Source organism: Daldinia decipiens (assembly GCF_022478715.1).
Source record: "Daldinia decipiens strain CBS 113046 unplaced genomic scaffold F4813scaffold_9, whole genome shotgun sequence".
NCBI lineage: Eukaryota > Fungi > Ascomycota > Sordariomycetes > Xylariales > Hypoxylaceae > Daldinia > Daldinia decipiens.
Genome location: NW_026054552.1, coordinates 170,718 through 191,208, shown reverse-complemented (window position 1 = coordinate 191,208; position 20,491 = coordinate 170,718). Strand labels below are relative to the sequence as shown.

General features: G+C 46.8%; 6 protein-coding genes across 6 annotated transcripts; 3 read left to right on the top strand and 3 right to left on the bottom strand.

Moving 5' to 3' along the window:
• Window positions 1-1,599: 1,599 nt before the first annotated feature.
• F4813DRAFT_333135 (uncharacterized protein) lies at window positions 1,600-3,397 on the bottom strand. Its single transcript, XM_049241152.1, has 2 exons — window positions 3,267-3,397; window positions 1,600-3,148 (listed from the first exon to the last, which is right to left on the bottom strand). The coding sequence occupies exon 2, from the start codon at window positions 2,764-2,766 to the stop codon at window positions 1,741-1,743; it is 1,026 nt and encodes a 341-aa protein (XP_049101379.1). The 5' UTR covers window positions 2,767-3,148; window positions 3,267-3,397; the 3' UTR covers window positions 1,600-1,740.
• A 2,102-nt stretch (window positions 3,398-5,499) lies between these two features.
• Window positions 5,500-7,320, bottom strand: F4813DRAFT_332950 (uncharacterized protein). Its single transcript, XM_049241151.1, has 3 exons — window positions 6,824-7,320; window positions 6,615-6,761; window positions 5,500-6,544 (listed from the first exon to the last, which is right to left on the bottom strand). The coding sequence occupies exons 1-3, from the start codon at window positions 6,940-6,942 to the stop codon at window positions 5,767-5,769; spliced, it is 1,044 nt and encodes a 347-aa protein (XP_049101378.1). The 5' UTR covers window positions 6,943-7,320; the 3' UTR covers window positions 5,500-5,766.
• A 512-nt stretch (window positions 7,321-7,832) lies between these two features.
• Window positions 7,833-11,459, top strand: F4813DRAFT_379742 (formamidase; the record flags this gene model as incomplete). The annotated part of the gene is made up of 10 exons (XM_049245491.1): window positions 7,833-7,950; window positions 8,016-8,122; window positions 8,184-8,356; window positions 8,417-9,149; window positions 9,872-9,955; window positions 10,010-10,028; window positions 10,085-10,142; window positions 10,190-10,812; window positions 10,875-11,117; window positions 11,167-11,459. 10 exons carry the CDS (start codon window positions 7,833-7,835, stop codon window positions 11,457-11,459), a joined length of 2,451 nt encoding a protein of 816 aa, XP_049101377.1.
• An 876-nt stretch (window positions 11,460-12,335) lies between these two features.
• F4813DRAFT_401512 (inheritance of peroxisomes protein 1-domain-containing protein) lies at window positions 12,336-14,646 on the top strand (the record flags this gene model as incomplete). Its single annotated transcript, XM_049248416.1, has 2 exons — window positions 12,336-12,522; window positions 12,617-14,646. 2 exons carry the CDS (start codon window positions 12,336-12,338, stop codon window positions 14,572-14,574), a joined length of 2,145 nt encoding a protein of 714 aa, XP_049101376.1. The 3' UTR covers window positions 14,575-14,646.
• Window positions 14,647-14,969: 323 nt separating this feature from the next.
• Window positions 14,970-16,884, bottom strand: F4813DRAFT_332850 (OTU-domain-containing protein). The gene is made up of 2 exons (XM_049241150.1): window positions 16,005-16,884; window positions 14,970-15,933 (listed from the first exon to the last, which is right to left on the bottom strand). Exons 1-2 carry the CDS (start codon window positions 16,408-16,410, stop codon window positions 15,293-15,295), a joined length of 1,047 nt encoding a protein of 348 aa, XP_049101375.1. The 5' UTR covers window positions 16,411-16,884; the 3' UTR covers window positions 14,970-15,292.
• Window positions 16,885-18,690: 1,806 nt separating this feature from the next.
• F4813DRAFT_379739 (MFS general substrate transporter) lies at window positions 18,691-20,354 on the top strand (the record flags this gene model as incomplete). The annotated part of the gene is made up of 5 exons (XM_049245490.1): window positions 18,691-18,809; window positions 18,864-19,274; window positions 19,344-19,391; window positions 19,458-19,933; window positions 20,017-20,354. The coding sequence occupies 5 exons, from the start codon at window positions 18,691-18,693 to the stop codon at window positions 20,352-20,354; spliced, it is 1,392 nt and encodes a 463-aa protein (XP_049101374.1).
• Between the last annotated feature and the right edge of the window lie 137 nt (window positions 20,355-20,491).

Below are 20,491 nucleotides of genomic sequence, written 5' to 3'. Positions count from 1 at the left end.
GGAGAAGCATCTACGTGTCGCCGACAGGCAGGCAGGCAGGCAGACAGACAGACAGACAGATAGACGGACAGACAACGTAAGGCTGTACAAAAAAGGTGCTACGCTGGACGTTGATGATTGCATACAGATCGTTTCAGATGATGGTGTGTCTTGGACCTCCAAGACGCCGGTTCAGCTTGCTAGGATGCGCGCGGGCGCGGCTTCAATAATACATACATAGACCGCGGAGACAGACGCAGACGCATTACCCCTGGCGGCTCTACGGATCAGATGGGGGTACAAGCGCCCGCCGTCGAATCGGCAGCGTCGTCGGTCCCTTCTCGGATGGGACCCTGTCGATAAGTCGATGACCCCCCCCCCCCTTGGGACAATTTGTAGATCTTGATATTTCCAGGGGCTTGGGCGTGTATATACATATCTGTTATGCATACCTATGTACCTAGGAGACGTATAATGTTTCGTACTCGTGCTGACGACAGCCGCGGCATATGTGCATATGTACAGTTCGGCCTTGTTGATGTTGTTGTTGTTGCTTTTGTTGCTGTTTATTAGTTGTTTCTGTTATTTTATATAGGTAAATATTAGGTATAAGTCATAAAGCAGGCCATCATATCCTATATTTAGATAAAGTTGTCGATGGATTGTTAAAGTAGACCTTTATGTATGCAGGTCTAATCGTCACAATCCATACATCAATACTTACCACGATGATCCCCCCCCCATAATATATGAATGTGTAGTGTTGTATGTGGAGATGGCACCCGACGATGGGTCAGGTTCAACGTTACATTCCCCGTCTCGAGGATCAAAACATTCGTAAACTGACTAACCCCAGATCTCGCCGTGTCTTAACTCGGTGAAAGCTATCCCTGGTAGTAGCTCCACTAAGATTTTTTATTGATGAGCGCATGATTAATGAATAAATAGACGATATTTAGGGGTCTCATCGTTGTATGGTGTAAAGTGTAGTGTATTTTGAAAGGGGTATTTGTTCTCCTTTTTTATATTATACAACTTAACTACCTAGGTAAATACTACCTATGTAGGTTAAGGGTTAGGGGTTAGGAGGTAGCTGAGAAAGCAAGTCATTGCTGGCGCTTGTCACCTAACCTGGTTCTGTCAGGCATTGGGTAACAAATAATGGAGTTTTACGCATCGTGCCTTAAATCATCGTAGCAAATCGTCTCGCTTTACAAAAACCGACGCAATGTTAAAATAAAAATCTCCACATAGCTTAAAGCCTATCTTAACTCCTAATAGAACTGCTCCATTCAGCCGGCATCGTAATACGTAGTACCTACTATTGAATGTTGATGAATGTTGATTGCTAAGCCCGCCTTGTACGATATGATGTAGTTGAGGTACTCTCCTATAACGGTTACGAAACACTCCCGATTTATCGTGGCGGGAGGAGTCGTGATGTGTGGTAAGGCTATTAGACGTATGTATTGAACCCATAGAAAGAAGTAATTAATGCTCAATATTGGGCACATTGGTTGCTACCAGATTTCCATATAATGCTTCATGCTAAATCCATTGCGATCCGTGGGAATATCCTCCACTTTGATGCCCTTCATAGTATTATTAAAGTAGTTAATGGTCCTGAATTCAAACGCCCAATAGTATGCAAATGCTCTGTAGTAGTCCCTCCCGCTTGATAGCATATCCAATGCCCAAGCATCGCCTGCAATGCTCCGTTCTTCTAACCTAAACTCCTTTGTACCTATCATCGACCAGCCCTTAACTTCCTAGCCATAGTTCGTCCGATCTTGTCGTTAATGATCTGTGGAGAGAACGGCCGAAATTCGGGGGCGGGCTTGACGCTTCTGATATCGGCGATACGATATCATTAAAATTCGGCATGTCGTCCTCTCCAGGTTCCAAGGCCGACGGTGGTGCCATGTCAGATAATAGCACCGCCTCGGCGCTCACGGCCGACCGTGCATCGTCCGCCTCCTCTGCGGCTCGTTGCGTCCACCAACGTTCCATAGACTCTCGAGGACCTTGATACCACCATTGATGCTCGAACCCGTTGTCCACCGTCATCATGGCCGTAGACAGCGACTCGAGTTCCCTCACTCTTTCGGGGTCCTCGGCGCGAGATCGCTCCGTATCGAGAGGGACGGTCGTTGGGTGATTTTCAAAAGGCAATTCCTCGCCATCGCCATCGCCATCGCCATCGTCCTGGACATCCCCTGGCCAAGCATATGCAGACCATGGTAGCCCTTCTTCACCAAGTCGATACTGACTCGGTGCTGCAGGCAATGCTCTCCAAGGTTGCTCTCCAGCCGTCTGTGAACGTTGTGGGAATAAAGACGCAGATACATGAGGAACGTCCCACGGGCTATCATTAAATAGCGGCGGCGCTGACCTTCCCCTTTCCGCTCGAGATTCACTCGCTGAATTCCGCCTTGGCCGGAGCCTTACCTGTTCGCCAGGTTGATTACCATTCTGACCCCGGGAACGTCCGGCTTCCCGGGCTTGGGCGTGATTATGTTGACGATAATGTCGACCTGGGTGCTCTCGACTCCGCTGCTGGCGCGATTCCGGGATACCTAAGAAGTTGGCATTCGGCGGGGGTACTTGGCGAGGGAAGTTTCCGGAATCCCTCGCGTTCTTCAAGTTACGAGACATATAAGTCATGGTATGCGTCTGTGGTGTATGCCGTTGAGACCAAGACACGCCAAATGCGAGTTGGACGAAAACCTGCGGCTTCGAAAGATTGTTGCGTTCGTTGCGTATTGCCTTGCTCCGATTGTGATCCATGTTGCTAGGTGCCGGCCTCCGCAATACACGGAGAGGAGGGAAATAAAAAGAGAGGACGGTTCTTAATAAAGGATGCTACTACCACTTCGGCTGACAAGGGTTGGTTGGGATTCGATGGGAAACAAGCCTGGAGCACACTTGCGGCTATGGGTGCTTGTCTCTAGAATATGACGGGCGAGCCGCTAGAAGCGTGCCAAGGCCCTCAACGCGAGACGCTCGAAAAGGGCAGTTGGGTGTGACCAGCCAAAAATACCAAAAATACTTTAAATTGAGTACTTTTCCAACGTTAGCGGTGGAGTTTGTTCCTCTATTATGCGACGCCCTCTGGTTAGAGAAGTAACAGGGGGAATGAAGATGATCTGAGTAGGTGTGCGATGGAGTGCTATATTATAATAAGCCTCGGGGAAAGAATCCAGGAGAGAAATCCAATAATCCAAGTTCGTCTAAGCCGCTAGGAGTAGCTCGGAGGCTAGACGAACGGTTTAAGGACGGTGGCGTACAAGGAGATGTTGAGGAGCAGGCGCTATGTGCAAGTTGTAAGTGACAATCCTGCTGATAGTCCAAGAGTCCAAGTGCGTGTACGTCGTGAGTGGCTACCTGTTGAGGTAGGGTTGTAGAGAGGTGTGCCGGTAATGTATGAGCAAGAAAACGGCAAATAGAATCGAAGAATAAGAATGATTAACCTGTCAGTGACCTATGAAGAGGGGCAGAACGACGAAATGATTTGTTGTATCCGCAGCGGGTTAGTTTAGATAAACACGCTCATTGGCGAAACTTGTCAGGACGAACGGCGGTGTCCAAGCATATCCCAAGCATAGGTAAGGTATGTATGTACGACGGTTAGACGGAGGTTAGTATTGCATGTACATCATGTATGGCGAAGCGATCCCCAGAGCCAGAGATGTACATAGTGCCATGCCTCCTTTGCCTCCTTTGCTTCTCTGCCTCCGTAGTGTACCTACATACATAGCACATAGCATACCTGACCTGGGTATGTATTGTTGGTATACTACCTAGTATGTACATCCATTCCAGCTCCGCCTCACCCCCAGCCAAAAGGAAAATACTAGAAGATCCGCCTGGATGACCCCTGGTAAGAACCCTTGAAGTGATATTTTCTGGTGCGGAAATGGCAAGTTTGAAGGATGTTGATCCCTGCGGCTGTATTTATCATTTGTCAATTGGTCGAAACTTGCATAGAGATAGAGGTAACTAGCTATATCGTTAACTTTCGTAGCGAGGACATTTTGAAGCTGTTACCGCATATAAAACTCAAGTACGAATACATTATTGGAAACTGTTCCATTGTCGATGCGATTCCAGAGCATAAATTAGCGCTGCTACCGATAATATTGAGATGTATGGAGATGATAGCTCTCCCCCTTAACTACCTGATATTTATTAAAGATGTTTCCTTTGGATGGCAAATGAGGCGCCGTTCGGATTAGCCGTTGGGTTCTACAACTGGGTTCTACAACTGAACCGAGCCACATTATCATGACTTGCGGACTTACCAGGTTCGAAAAATGACCGGCATAGTAATAAGCTATGACGTTTCTTTGCTCGCCTTTTACTACTTTAACTCGACTAACGCCTTTAAATATAATCATAAGACGGAATTTGGGAATGCTTATTATTGTAAGCAACTTTGTATTTATTAAACGTCGATCCTCGAGGCTTTTATTCTTATCTATATTAAACATTGATTCGCCCATTTATTTGTTATAAAATATTGTTGTTAATAATAAGGTATTATTAAGTACATACCTATTTGATATACTTTAGGCACATAAATGTACCCGAATATGGTATGTGCATATGAGTGTACTGCAATTTACCGTCGTATACGTACCTTACCTTTAATAATACCTTGAATATTGCGTACATGCCTTAAATGCATAGCCTTTGGTGGGATGTTTCTGAAAATAGAAAAAACTGGTCTCGCACAGAGCTTAGCGTATGCAGCCGGCTGGCTTATCATGTACATACATGAGGTAGCTTTCCCCTCCGCATTACATGTGCATGCCGCGGCCCACCTATAAAAATGTAAGAGCAATAGCAAAACAAACAGCATCACATACATGTACTTTGTAATTATAAATTTGCATTATCCAACTTGACGTGACTTGAATGAGGTACATATGTAATTCTCAACCTAACATCTCATGTGACATGTCGCACTATGGCTAACTTCTCTTTATCGTTTAGATCGAAGAATCCCTTACTTCCTCCGGCGTTAAGCGATTAGCCCATCTACAACAAGATACCAATCAATGTTGGAAATAATTTAATCTATCAGGTACTTTTAAAGTCATCGCCAGCGCAATTCAGCTGCCGAAGCAATTGTCCTATTTTTACCAAATAGCTCGTTGATCGTGAGGAAGACCGTTGATAGCGTCATACCATTTAAGGCACAGGTCCCTTTGGATAAGCTTGCTCGTAAGCAATTCCCAAAAACGGCATACATACTATTGAAACACCGAATTCTTCAACTTCCAATGCCAGCCTTAATAATGTGGATTACACGGGGTTTTGGCACATCACATAAGATTGTTTCATCTCGCAAGCGGGGGACGATTGAGCGTTTAGTATGTTTTGACATGTTTCGAATACATAGAACGGAAACAAAAAGCACAAAAGTGCCTTCCTAACTGTATACTACCTACCTAGGTAGGTACGCTGCGTAGATGTTCCAGCCACTAACTACCTAAGGTTAGACTTTTACTATGTGGCTCTCTTTCCTGACGGATCTGACTGACATGGAATCCTTCTTATTCAGAATCCCTACCAAACAATATGACAAATGCTAAATAATACATATATTTCTAACCTAGCAAAATACACTAGAAGTTCAATCATGTTTTCTAGAAACATTAACTAGGTATTGTTGCTATTCTTTGACACAACTGATTGTGCCGTCTAAACTAATCATGTGGATATATGCAGAAGCATTCGAAATGCCCTGAACCCCAGAAACTCCAAATTCAAATCATTCTATTTTCAGACAGCTCTGTTGGTCTGTCTTTCGGCGGTCGATAGCATTGGATCAACATCAGTCTTCCTCCCTTCAAGTTCATTGTCATCCCAAAAACGCGTGGCTTGATCTTTGCCTTTAATCATGCCGTAGATATCGAAAGGATCGAGGAGGGTAACCAAAAAGTTCCTCTCCTGCTTATACCCTGGCCCCATGATTTCCGTCACGTTGTCCTTAGCGAGGTAGACTTTGGTGGAACTTGGCAACCAGCGGCGCGGATGGCGGACGTTCAACAACACGCTGTTGCATAGCATAAGCGTCGCTTCGAACACGTAGAAGAACCACTCGTAGCGAACAATCGGGCTTAAGGCCGAGTAGTCGAAGTTTGGATCCGAAAAGTCGACGTTAGTAGAACCGAAGTACTCGACTGTTCTATATATGCACCTGACCATGATGATGGCTGTGCTGATATAAAGAGTTAGGAGTGCTTCGTTTACTTTGACGTGGTTGATACCGTTTCGTCGGCACCTCGTTTGGAATACGCCAGCGAGCACAACGAAAAGCGACACAACGAAAAGCTGCAATATCAACGAGGCTTTCATTAGCGCCTCGCCCGCCCGCTGCTGTTCCTCTGGTAATGACCTATTAGCCATATAGGCAATACCATTGCCGTTCAGTGCCTCGACGGCCATGGAGATAGCGGCGAAGGTCGTCAGTACTCGCCCAGGATGGATTGGAGAGTAATAGGGGACGAAGTAAAGTATGCGGCCGAGGATATAATAGTTGCAGAGTTCGTATAGCGGCCTAGTACATAATTCGATAAGCAACTTATGAGGATTAATAGGTACCTAAGGTAGCTGGGCTTTAAACTTACGGTGCAAAGTAAATAAGACATTGGCTAGCAATATAATAGCCGAGGTTCGTATACTCGAAAGCCCCCAACTCTCTCACAATAAAACCCGACCCGAACAGAAGCGCGCATAAAACATATAACCCGGTGAGCTTCCAGCTCTTGTAATGACTAGTCCGTGTTAGAATTGCATTTGCCGACTATTAGGGTGTCACTTTCGAGAGAGCACTTGCATTGCTTGCCAAAGGTGAACACCACCGGTAGCTAGAAAGGCGACTGCGAAGAACACCGGCGCTCCTTTGTTTGGGGCGTATATATAGAAGCTACCGTCGACTTTTTTTCCGTCTTCCATATTTGCTGACAGCACGTCGTCGTTTAGGCAGAGGTAGATAAAATAAAATATAATAACTTGATGATCAACTGCTGTTATTTTCCCTATTGATCCGTTCACGCCGAATCCGGAATGCTGAATCTACATGGCCCTGATAGAAGTCCATGATGTCTTCTTATATAGGTATACAACTATCTTTTGGGCAGAGATATAGAAATATACCTTGCCTGCTTTGTATTTCTTGAATGTGAACCAATCCTAGCCTCACAGACGACAATCGACCAATCGCATTGCTTGTAGGAATACGGCGTAAAAGATGTAATGCTACGCCGCGCCACGAGGAGTGGCCTGGTACCTGTAACCACTAATAAACATTTATATCGTCCACCTTACTGCATCATTAAGTTCGTGCGGCTGGACTCAGCCTACCTATATGCTTATATGAAATTGTATTAGTCTCTTTCATTGGTGTCTGGATATGACTTTCCCCTCGTAGAGGCAGAATCTCAGCTCTGATTCATTTTTCATCAAAGTTTAGTCGAGAAAGAATAAGCATATGTACCTAGGTTAGGCATCTTCTCAGCCCTTTGTATAAAGCGTGTGGCAGTGCTCACGAAGTAAGGGGAAACGACGAATCAAATCCGTTTGCGAAATACGCGGTGGAGAGATTACCTGAAGTAGCACTTAAGCGTACAGGCGTATTGCCCGTGGCTTATATGGAACAACTCTTATCGATAGACAACAATAAGTCGAGATTAGATAACATAAAGCTTAGGTACGCAGATGTCGTCACCGGTGCATTCATCAGTCGGGTATCCGGCTCCTATGGTCTTATGCTTCTTACTCAATTCTTAATTCAAGACTCTACTTTTCTTCCCACAGCCAAGAATTAAACGGTATTCAAACTAAACATGTCTAAATTAGACAAGTTAGACAAGCTGGATAAAAAAGACCTCAAGAAGGCATTCGACCTCTCCCACTTCGACTTAAATGCCGTCATACGTGGCATACAATTGACACTCGTTGGTGGTATGTTCTATCTATATACAAGGAACTCAATTGTTCCTACAAGGTCGTTAATATCTCTCCTATAGCTCACCGAGCTCTACAAAACCCCGCTATATTCACGAACGATCACTATAGGCAAGCCGCCATAGCTGTCGGTGCCGGCATCGCGATCCGTTTGGCCATTGCCGTTCCGGTAAGAGCCCCAAGACCTGATCTGCTTAGGTCGACTTATAAGTAACCATCTTAAACACTAGATCATCGGGATCAAAGTTCTTCTGGGCGTCCTCTCTCTAATATTCGATCTTGACAAAGCCACGTGGGACGATACTCTGGTAAATGGCCTTGACTTGATCGCCAACCATGTCCTTCAAGTTCCTTTGTTTCTCATGACTCTCATGAGATATATGACACCAACACTAGACAATATGTACGTCGTTATTTCCTCGTAGCAACACGGCTTGTGCTCATTTAACTCCTAACCTGCCAGGTTCATGGACTCGTTACGATGGGTAGATATGACCTATGTCCATAAGCATAAGCACGAGAATCCCGATACACTCCGCGATATGTACTATCCGAACCTTAGTAAACTCAAGCATCTGGATGGGAGCACGCAGTCGGGAAGCACTGCCGAGGCCGTTACTATGTTCCTGTGGAAGTTTGCTCGAAAGGCGCTCGTTTCTCTGGCCGTATTTGCTCTGTCGTACGTCCCATACATCGGCCGGTTGGTACTTCCCGCGGCCAGTTTCTATACCTTCAACAAGGCGGTTGGCCTAGGGCCAGCGGCGGTCATCTTTGGTACGGGAATTTTTCTCCCGAAGCGCTACCTCGTCATTTTCCTTCAGACCTATTTCTCTTCGCGGAGCCTGATGCGTGAACTACTCGAACCTTACTTTGCCCGTATCTACTTCACCAAGGAGCAGAAGCGAAATTGGTTCAGGAGCCGTGAAGGGCTCCTTTTCGGGTTCGGTATTGGATTTTACACGCTTCTCCGGGTCCCGCTACTCGGCGTGTTGATATATGGCATTGCCGAAGCATCGACCGCGTACCTTATCACTAAGATCACGGACCCCCCGCCGTCGCCGAACGCGCCCCGTTCCGAAATACAGGAATTTGCAGCAAGCCAACAAGTCTGGAAGAACAAGCATGAGTTCCTCAACCTTCCATTAGCGAACTTGGATGCCATCCATGGAGATGAGCCGCCATCATACGATGAGTCGGTAAAGCAGGGAAGCAGGAAAGAATTATAATGGCCTTATTAATTGCCCCAGATCGCAAATACTAGATTGTAAGGGGTATTTATCACCGATATACGACGATATTTTAGTTAAAATGGTTTATAATCTCTATTATCACATTAAACACTTTATATCCGGATCTGGCAAGCCAAGAGAATAGTAAGATAAGCTATAACTAGGTTCTCTATATGAATTACGTTTCCCGGAGATATTCTCCCTTATCTGTAAACTTGAGCAGCTGCTTGGGATTCCTCTTATCAGCTGGGTGCATATTCCGTTCATCGACTTTGATAGGTACCTACCTATGATAGGTATGATAAGGTAGATTCCCAAGTGGGGGGGCGAATAGTTGGAGATTTTGATACGCCAACCTTAGCTATTAGGTATACCCAAGGTGTCATGTCCTTGCCGTCACTAACATGACGCAGGCTGCTTAGTATCTTCTAGTATGTGATATCACAATGTCTATTGCGATAGGTGCCTCCTGCAGACCGCGATGCGGGGTACGTCCAAGTAAGTTCCGTTATAAAAGGTATATAAGGTACCTTAATGTAAACCTGAACATGTACCTACATAGTTTCTATTGAACATTGATGTCCGTCCTGGTGTCTATGAGGAGCTAGATGCAGAACTTTCGCTAGTACTAACAGTCACAACCACCCTAGATCAGTGATATCACCATTGGAAAACATCGCAAGTCTTAGAAACTCACTATGGGTAAAACCGCAATTCGTACTGCCGGCAAGGTAAGCCTCGATAAGCCAGCAACAGCGCATAAAAACATTCACGTAGGTCAAACTGGATAGACTAAATATATACCTCCTAACTAATATCGTATCAAGAACAGATGGCACCCTGATAGTATGGCCCCAAAATGAATATTTTAGCCAGAAACCTACGTATTGACGCATCCATAGTTCCATCTGCGGGCACTATCAAGGATGGTGAGACGGTTAAGATTGAATGTCTTGACTGGTGGGTCTTAAGCTATACCCTCCGTATAAAAACTAATTAGATCACAGGACAGGAGGCCAGATTGGAAATAACGACAGCGCCGACGATATCCGCAATGTTGACTTAACTAAGGTCCATTGCCTTACAGGCCCTTTTGAGATCGAAGGCGCCCAGCCGGGCGATATCCTCCTGGTTGAAATCATGGATGTCCAGCCATTTGAAGACCAGCCCTGGGGCTTCACCGGCGTCTTCCACAAAGACAACGGCGGCGGGTTTCTAGACGAGATCTACCCATCGGCCGCAAAGGCTATATGGGACTTCGAAGGCATCTTTGCTACGTCGCGCCACATCCCGCACGTCAAGTTCGCAGGAATAATCCACCCGGGTATTCTGGGCTGTGCGCCGTCGGCTGAGGTCTTAGCGACTTGGAATAAGCGCGAGGCAGAGCTTATCTCGGCTAATAGGCTCGAGAGACAGGTCGCCCTACCGCCGGAGTCGAAGGGCCTGCATGCGGGCGCGGCGGATGCGGCTCTCACGGAGAAGGTCGGTAGGGAAGGTGCTAGGACGATCCCGGGCCGGCCGGAACATGGCGGGAATTGCGATATTAAGAATCTAAGCAGGGGCTCGAAGGTCTATCTCCCGGTTCACGTTCCCGGCGCGAAGTTTAGCGTTGGAGATCTACATTTCTCGCGTGAGTTGAGCCTTAATGTTTAGAGCCCAGGCAAATAAATGGAGAGTGCTGATTTAAAATAGAGGGCGACGGCGAGATCTCATTCTGCGGGGCGATAGAGATGGCCGGTGTCATCACAATCAACTTCAAAGTCATCAAGAACGGGGTAGCAGATCTAGGCCTGAAGTCACCCATCTACCTACCCGGACCGGTAGAGCCGCAGTTCGGACCCGGTCGCCATATTTACTTTGAGGGCTTCTCGGTGGATGAACATGGCAAGCAACATTACATGGACGTCGCAGTTGCTTATAGACAGACAACCTTGCGTAAGTACAACGAGAAGTAGAGGAGGGATAACTGGTTAACACAGTATAGGATGTATCGAATATCTCCGCCGTTTTGGATATAGCGACTACCAGATCTACCTACTACTATCGTCGGCACCCATTCAGGGACACGTGGCGGGCATCGTTGATATACCGAATGCGTGTACAACCCTGGGGTTACCTGTTGACATCTTCGACTTCGATATTATGCCTTCAGGACCGGCTAAGGCATTGGATATGGGTAGCTGTGCTTTTGAAAGCGGAGCGAGTAAGGGTGAGGTTACGGCTGGAGGTAAGAATAGCGAGCATAGCTTTGGTGGAGGCTTAACGTATAAGGGATAAGGATCTTGAAGTAGGTATCTATCTCTACATATCTTCATTCAGTATGTACTTCGTAAAGTACGGATTATCCATATATGTAATTATACCGAATATAAGCTACTTCATAAACTATGCATATATAGGATATATAGGATGCATTAGCCGACTTATTAGTTGCATGAACGTCTAAGCTTAATCGATAGACGGATCAATCAAATCCATGGATATCAGACATGTGGAGATGATGAGATGTTGGGATCGGGAACCCCCACCTGACCAACCTCGGATCTTACACCGCTTACGGTATCATACATACAGTGTCGCACATATGGCCCATATCGTATGTACAAACTACTCCGTACACGCCATAAGTCCTGTGGCGCGGGGAAGGTAGTTCGATTTTCTGTCGTGCATTCGTGCATTTGCGAACGACATCATCCAAGCTTTCCGAATGCAGCCCTCGGCTCTCGCATACCTTAGTTTCTTATTTCTTACCATTTATTACTCACTACCTACTTACTACCTACTTACTACCTACCTATTCACCAAGTCCTGCTTAAATGAGCATTTGGCATAGAATCGCGTTTGAAGGCGTAGCGTTTGAATTTTAACAACTTTTTAAATAACAGTTTGATCTTTTAATATAACTTTTTGAAGCTATTGAATTTCCTTTTCCTTTTTTTTAAGTCATTTCCTCCATTTTCCCCTTTTTAACCAGCTCACCGTCTTTTCCCTTCTCCTCAACCCCGCGACCCTCGCGTCCTCGCGTCCTTGCACACCTTGCACACCATGACCTAGACGTCATATCGTCTGCTCTTCCTGGGAGTTTCATTCATCCACAGCATCCACAGCATCCATAGCAAAAGCACGGACACGTCACTTTACTTATAGCCTGGAATGTCAGAATCGACCACATCTAAATCCGAAGAGTTGGTCGAGACTCTTTATAGCCACCCTTCCGTCAAGATAATCTCTTTTACCTCCACTCAGAGTAACCCATTTGGTTCGCGTCCCTCTTCTTCCCATGAGGATCGACCAGGTACCTTACCAGCTTCGTCGCAACTCGAAAGAACTCTTGCTGTTGGTAGGTTACCGCGTTTGCCCTACAGACGGCTTACAAAACTCTACCCCTTTAGCTATTCTTTGGCTATTCTTGGGCTAATCTTTACTACTACAAGGCCCGTTCCGCATATACCGTGCCCCCGGGTCCGTGGCCTTCCTTAGCTGCGGCTCTGCCCTTCAGCCCATCCTCCCGAAAAGTCAATGCTGGTGCATCGACGAGGATAACAGCAGATTCGTCTTGCAGATACGACGACCTCAATACTGGAGAATCGAGCTACCAGTCTTAGATCCCGATGACCAGGACCGCGCTTTATTGCTAAAACAAGTTTTGGATAAAACATTGCTATTTGAAAAGACACATTGTCCATTTAAGAGGAGCTTCACGGTAGAATTGCCGGAAGATCCGCATACACCAGTCAAAAAGAAGGCTTGGACTCCGGAAGGGAAGAATTTATTATCGTCGCCTTTCTCCGACTCCTCCCCCCAATCCTCGCCGACAGCCAAACTTTACATGGATAGACGGTCCAGTACTTTAAGCGACATATCCCTTTTTAGGAATGACATTGGACCACACACACCCCGTGATTTATCACAATATAACTATCAGCCGGAATCTGGACACTTAATGTCCGAGTCTGAAGAGTCGACGGTCGCCGAGGAGAGGGAAGATAGTATTCGTCCTAGAAAATTAGATCTAGCGGCTCTAAAGGCTCTTCAGGACGGCGCACAATCTCTGGCTTCCAATTTCGGTACTGGGTTGGAATTAGCAAATATCCCATGGGACATTGTCAAGGATAATGTGGTTTCGTATAATACCAAGCAATCGGTATCAGGACAAAGCGACATCAGCTCTACGAGCACAAGTCATCATCAGCGCGCCATGCGAGCTCAGGTGGAGGCGGCAGCTTTGGTTGTGCAGGACGCTGAGCAGCTATTAGGCCCAGTAGATTCTCACAGTATCTCAACACAACCCCAGACATCACAAGCTGTCGATTTCGAAAAGTGGGAGTCGATGCTGCAAGAACCCCCCGCACCTAACAATAGAAAAGGGAAAGTCACAGGTAAAGAAGTTGATGAAGGGCCTTCTTCCTTCGAGGGATCCGGTCGTATCGCACCTATCAATCTAAAGAAGAAACGGATGAGCCGAATGTTAGCTGGCCGAACCTACACGGCTCCTTCACAGGTGACTACTGTGTCTTCGCTCCCTTCAAAGTCGAGAGAATCATCAAGCGCTTCGAAGCCCCATCCTCCGCCGCATTCACATCCTTTAGAATCGGATGAAAGTTCTCCTGCAGGGTCAAGCGACTCATTTCATAGTGTACAGTCATGGAATTCACCAGCCAACCCGCTCCCTCCGTCGCCGCCATCGTCTCGCCCAATCACGCCTTCTCAATCTCAATTTCCTCATCCACACGATGATATCGTCATTCCTCTTCAGTCTCCGCGTGAAAGGGACGATCCGGCGTATACAAATACGCCAGAGACGGATAAGACGTTTGATGCAAGCTCTGAAGGGGCCAAAGACCATGCTAACGAAATAGCCTCGCCCTCCCAACGTTCTCCTGTCGATAGTAAAAACAGCCATGTGACTATTGCCGAGTCTTCCAAAGCATCACACGCATCCGGTGTGGAAGAGAAGCCACAAGTCCGGCCGCGGCCACGACCTCATAGCTTATCTATGAGCCGACGAGCTCTATCACCGCTACCCCCTCCCGCTAACTTCTTCTCGCCACCCCCAAGGCAAACCCCCCAGAGTCGTATGGCTGCTGTCCGTCGGATACCAGCCACGATAATAAACAAGACGGTGGGGCTTATTCTAAGCCCACCGGCTTATCTCGTAAATATCATGTTGAAAGTCGCCGCCAGAATTCTCGCCGGCGAATGGCGAGGCCTTATCTTCGGCATCGGCGAAGGAGGTGAGAAGATCCCGGTCCACTGGGATTATTCCGATGGCGAGTTTAGCGATTGGAGCGACGAAGACGAATCTTACGCGTCAGCAAGAAATAAACAAAGCAGCAGCAGCAGCAGCAACAGCATCTCGCAGTTCGAAGATGGCCGCTGGGAGGTTGACTAGAGAGACGAACGACAGGCTGCATGCAATTTGTGTACTATAGTAGTATCAGTTTTAATGAAGATATGGGCTTGCATGATCTATTGCATGGGATGGTTGAGGTTGGTGGGAGTTAGGGAGGGTCTAGGGCGCAACCATCCATCCATCTCAAACATTGTTCGGCGTTTCCAGCTGGGTTGGAACGGTAGGGTTGGGCAAGGGCATTGGGTACCGGGGGTTAACCGGCTGGGGGACAGATGAATCTCCCTTCTGGTTATTTAGTAATGGATGTGGTGGTGTTGATGTCGATGTCGATAGCATATCGAGGAAGTCACTCCCTCGGCCTTGGGTAGAGATCCTTAGGTAGATACCACAATAAATAGCATATACGTGTTTTGTGTCGTTTTGGTGAAGTTTAAGTGCCTGTCGAACATTATTAAAATATTCCCTTCTTTACATAGTACGCAGACGTATCATTAGCATCATTAGGAAATCGATGCAATTATCTCTATTGCTAAGCATCAAACCAGTATAGAGACCTTGAACATATTTATAGGTATGAAGCATGACTGATCGTGAGTCTCATTCGAGTATCTGCTACTCTTTCTCTCGAGTAAGGGTATCCATCTCCAACTCTCCGCGGACTGCGCCATCCAGCATCCGTATATCATACTATGTACAAGAGGATTTCTACTATAACGACCTAACGGTCCCCAACTAGTAGTAAATGTATAACCGCCGTCTACGCACCGGTATCCTTAATCTCGCTGATATCCGAGTGTCCGGTGGTCAGGGAGTGCTTCGCAAGAGCCTTCTGGCCCTGGCCGATCCAGCCGCACTCGTTGCACATGATGACGAAGTCGGAAGTGTCGGTGTAGTAGTGATGCTCTTCTTTCAGCTTCCGGCACATCTCCTGGGCGCGCGCGATGATGTACTCGCTGCTCTCGTCGGCGGCCCAGCGCGTCACGTCGAACTCCATGATCTCCTGGCCGTCGACGAAGATCTCGGCGACGCGGTCGTAGTGGACGTTGGAGTAGACGAGGACGCAGCGCAGGGGGTAGCCGTTGCCGTCGCCGACGCGGTAGACGGTGCCGGTCTTGACGTCGATGACGCAGATCTCGAGCTGGAAGACTTCCGAGATGATGGCCAGTTCGATCTCGCCGCCCCAGGTGTCGGGCCGCAGCATGTTGGCGCAGTAGGACTCGGGTTGCTTGCCGAGGATCACGGCGCTGTATTTTTCCGGGTTGGCGCGGATGTGCTCGACCACTAGACGGCGCAGGGAGTCTGCGGTGAAGGACTCGTCGGGCCCGGAGCGGAGGCCCCGGAGGGCGCCGCCGACGGCGGTGAAGAGGCAGCTGTTGTCGTCGGGCATGACGCGGAGGACTGGGGCGAGGCGCACGGTGTTAGTTAAAGTGGTCTCTATAGAATGCGCCATTGGATAATACTTGGCTTACCTAGCGTAGAGCTGGCTTCCGGCATGGCGACGCTGATGTTCTGGTCCTTGATACCTTGGCCTTTGCTTTTCTCGCGGCCCCGAAGCGAAGACGGGAGGCCGGAGAGAGCCGCCGCGGGGGGTGTGGTGGTCGCGGCGGGTTCTGGGACAGGAGGCGTATTATGTGCGACAGCAGCGGAAGCATCTTCCTTGAGGACAACAGTGAGGTTCTCTCGATGAAGGCCGAGAGATTGCGCCGAGAGCTGGGCCTGATCGGCGGTTAGAGCTTTAGGGGGCCAGCCATACTTGACAGTGACGTCAGCGAAGCCGGTGCTCGACCTGATGGATTCGAGGAGCTGGTCGACTGTGGAGGCATCGTCGAGTTCCAGCGTTCCTCCGCCCGAGGGAGACTTGAATCGGATCTTCATCGTAGCTGGGGCAGGCGAAGTAGGTTGAGGAGTGAGTGAGTGTGTACGTACGTAAATAAGTGAGTAACTAAGTGAGTAACAGGGCGTATGATTTGAAAAAGAGACGGGGCAGCGGGGACCGAGGAAGCACAACACGTCAGGGCAAGAGAAGAGGACCACCAAGACCAGGACCCAAGACCCAAGACAAAGAGATGATAATCACTGATGGTAACCAAAGTAAAACAAGTAACTAACCTAGTTACTTGATCAATAATTATGAAATACTCCTTATACCAAACAAGACATGGCAATATGTATGTACTCGTCGCTTGTCTAAAGAAAAAATAAAAAAAAAATAAAAAATACAACGCCAGACCCGCCCTACGTACGCCAAAAAATCAAACACCTAATAGCATCCCGTAGTTGCTCGTACACGTAAGTCGTTAGTTATAGGTAGGTTAGGTAGGTAGGTATGTATCTAGAAAGAAAGAGAACTCGGTCAAAGCCACCCCTCATATCGGCGGAGACGGGGACTGACACATGTTACCCGGTCGGCGATCAGGGGCTAGGGTTTAATTGCAAGTTTAGTGTGGGTTGGATAGGAGGGTATGTATGTAGTAAGATGTAACTTACCTGCTTATATCTTAGATGGATTGCTATTTCATCCAAACGTATAAGTGACTGGTGATATTTGATATGTTTAAGCTTTGAGCGTGCAGAGGAAAGTTCTGCCTTGGCTAATATAATGACGGTAAGAGCATAGTGAATATAATCAATTCAATCGGCATGTAGGTTGGCCTCCTTGTTGTGTTTAAAATAGATACTATCCTTTTAAGGGGCGTTGTAAGTTGATATGTAGAGGTTATTAATATAGCGTATTTCATTAACTGATATTTTGCGAAGCTCCAAAGGAGCTCTTCTTCTATGAGTACCAATGCCCTTGCCTACCTAGCTATGTATAGTAAAGCAGTAGGCTATTTCGTAAGAGAGTTGGCATAATAAGGAAACGATAGGACTATCTGGGACTACATTAGTTGTATATAAAAAGATATCGATTATCGATCTATTAATCATATGGAATAGTATTGCAGAGTTGTGGAATATCTTTAACAATAGTAAAATTTATTCATAGACTTATATTATACAGCTGCAACCTCTCACTAGTTTATTTCCATGGTGATCCGACGAAGCCTCCTTATTAAAATTGACCACGAACGCATATGAGAAAAGTTTATATGTTTATTATATTCTTATTTAGAACATATAACTCTTCAGTCCTACTTCAGTACCTAAACTATCACAGTTAAGAGAATCAAAGACGGTTGTATTTTCAAGACTTAAGGTGTTTGATTAAAGCTGTTTACAATCATAACAAATACAAAAATACAGGCTATGAAAATGCATTGAAATACATCTCATATAGAACTCCTAGTAAATATATTGCTAGGTTGCTATTGATGTGCAGATAATACCAAGTGTCATTTTTAAACCAACTTAGAAACCTGACTCTTGCACCGGCAACCGCTTTATGATCCGCTCAAGATGAAGTAAATACAAACGTGAGTATACTGTTTTTGCACGTCGTCTATTTGCGCTGATATCGAAGCTATTTATTGAGGATATATACTCTGAGGATATCATGGGCGCGAAAGAGCATCCCTGTCACGCCATACCAGGTCTCGTTGACGCCACCGTCGCGATAGGTTTGAGAGAGGGGAACTCTCAATTTGGTAAGAAGCAGCTAGGTATTCATAATGCAACACAAATACAATATCTCCATAACAAGAGATAACAGGTTCAATTCTTGTATACTCTTCGGCGCTATAAGTATTCGGGCAATGCCGGGGTCGTGTTATCATAGGAAAGGTTGATCACGACATTACGGTTCACGCCTATTAGTTGTCATTGGTAACACTCGCCTTCTATTATATACGTGACGACCGGTAAGATGCTCTACTAATTCTTATATGTATCTAGCTGGAGTGCAATATATATGTCAGGTACCCAATTGCATTTGCAGAGGCATTACCCCCTTTACTATTAATACAAATCAATGCCCCCTCGATTCAAAAGTGCAACAGGGTAACACAACTCGAGGTAGAGGTCTTATTTTATCATAGACTTGAGCCTCTGCCGTGGATGCTGGGTATAGCAATGCCGGAAAACGAGAATCACAAAACGACCATATGGTCATCAACACGACAGGAGCCCAGCCAGCAAGGGAGCATTGGTAATGGCGAGTCTCGCATTGGGAGTCTTTGGATCAGGCTGATGAGCTCTATCGGGTGGTATCCAAAGGGTATGCCAGAAGAGGAGAAATGGCTAATCCTGAAACTCGACCTGAGCATCTTGATCTTCGGCTGCCTGTCTTTCTTCACCAAGTACCTCGACCAACAGTCGATCACCAATGCATATGTCAGGTAAGTTCTCAACATATACTACCGTGTATGGCTGCTAATACGCGAGGTTATTAGCGGTATGAAAGAAGAGCTCGGCATGCACGGCGACCAGCTCAACTACATCACGGCAACCTTCTGGGCATCATATTGCACCTTCATGATTCCAGCGTGCTACTTCCTGACGCACTATCCTGCCAACAGGGTCCTCCCGGCTTTAGAAATCGGCTGGGGATTATCGACCTTTGGTCTAGCTTGGGCTAAGAACGTCGAGACGCTGTATGCTATGCGATTTTTCACCGGTGCCTTCGAATGCTGCTCCTTTACTGGAACGATCTACGTTATCGGTTCTTGGTATAAGCCAGGGGAGATTGGACGACGCGTCGCTCTTTTCTTCATTGCTAGTCCGCTCGGGACTATGTTTGCTGGGTATTTGCAGGCTGCGGCTTATACTAATCTGAATCAAGTACACGGCTTGGCAGGCTGGAGGTAGGTCCCTTATACTAGGACATAGTTCATTGCGAGATTCAAGATGGTATGTTGCTAATTAGTAGATAGATGGCTCTTCATCGTCGATACGATAATTACGCTTGTCATATCAGTATTGTAAGGTCTATCTCATAACCATACCTGATATTAATGCTTTAACTAGCGAATGCTAATCTATCCCAGCGGGTTCTTTGTCTTTCCCGACGTACCTACTAGGAAGAAGCCGCGTTTCATCACGACGGAAGAGCACGCTCTTGCGCGTAAGCGTATCCAAGGACTCGTAGCTCCGCCGCAGCTACAACTATCCCGAGATATATTCAAGCGGGTATTTTCTCGTTGGCATTGGTATCTCTTCGTGCTCCAATGGACATTGATGGATCAGAACTTCCTCCCTGGAAGTCAGCCGTTCTCTCTATATCTGAAAGCAAAGAGCAACATATACTCGGTCGTTCAGATTAATACGATACCTACCATCGTCACGGCGGTGAGTATTGTCGTTGCACTGTTCAGCGGTGTTATTGCAGATAAAACCGGGCGGTTTTGGGTTCCCGCCATCGTCGTGACTTTTCCAGTTCTTGTTGGTATGGCATTGCTTGTGGCTTGGGACGTTGGTGAGAGCGGCCGTTTAGCTGGGTTTATACTCACTGGATTTGAGGCAGGTAAGTTATCGCGCCAATGGCCGGCCACCAGCCTCCCCCCTTTCCGGTAATAGCTTGAGATGATTATATTAACCGCTTCCTAGCCTGCTCACCCCTGACTATGGGTTGGGCATCAGTGGTTATGGCCGGAGACGCCGAGGAACGTGCTGTAGTAACAGCCAGCATGAACGCCATCGGCCAAGCTATTACGGCCGGGACTCAAGTGGTACAGTTTCCAGCAAGCGGCGCGCCTAATTTTCACGGCGGATTCATCAGTATTCTGGCAACTACTGTGGCACAACTCGGTACCATCCTCGCTATCCTATTCTTGAGTCATAGGGAATACAAACGCAAACCGAAACACGTAGATACGATATCCGAGCCGGAGGAGGTGGTGGTGGGGGATGCTGAGTTGGACAAGACGTTGGAAACTAATCGTTGATTTACTTTTGTGTATTATAGATGCTTGTCAGCTGAGTTAATATCCGCCTCGTGAGTTGTTGTTCGTAATACCATGTATGTGTACGGAATATGTGCGTAATGTGAAGGGGATTGGAAAGATAAAATGCTATTGGAAAG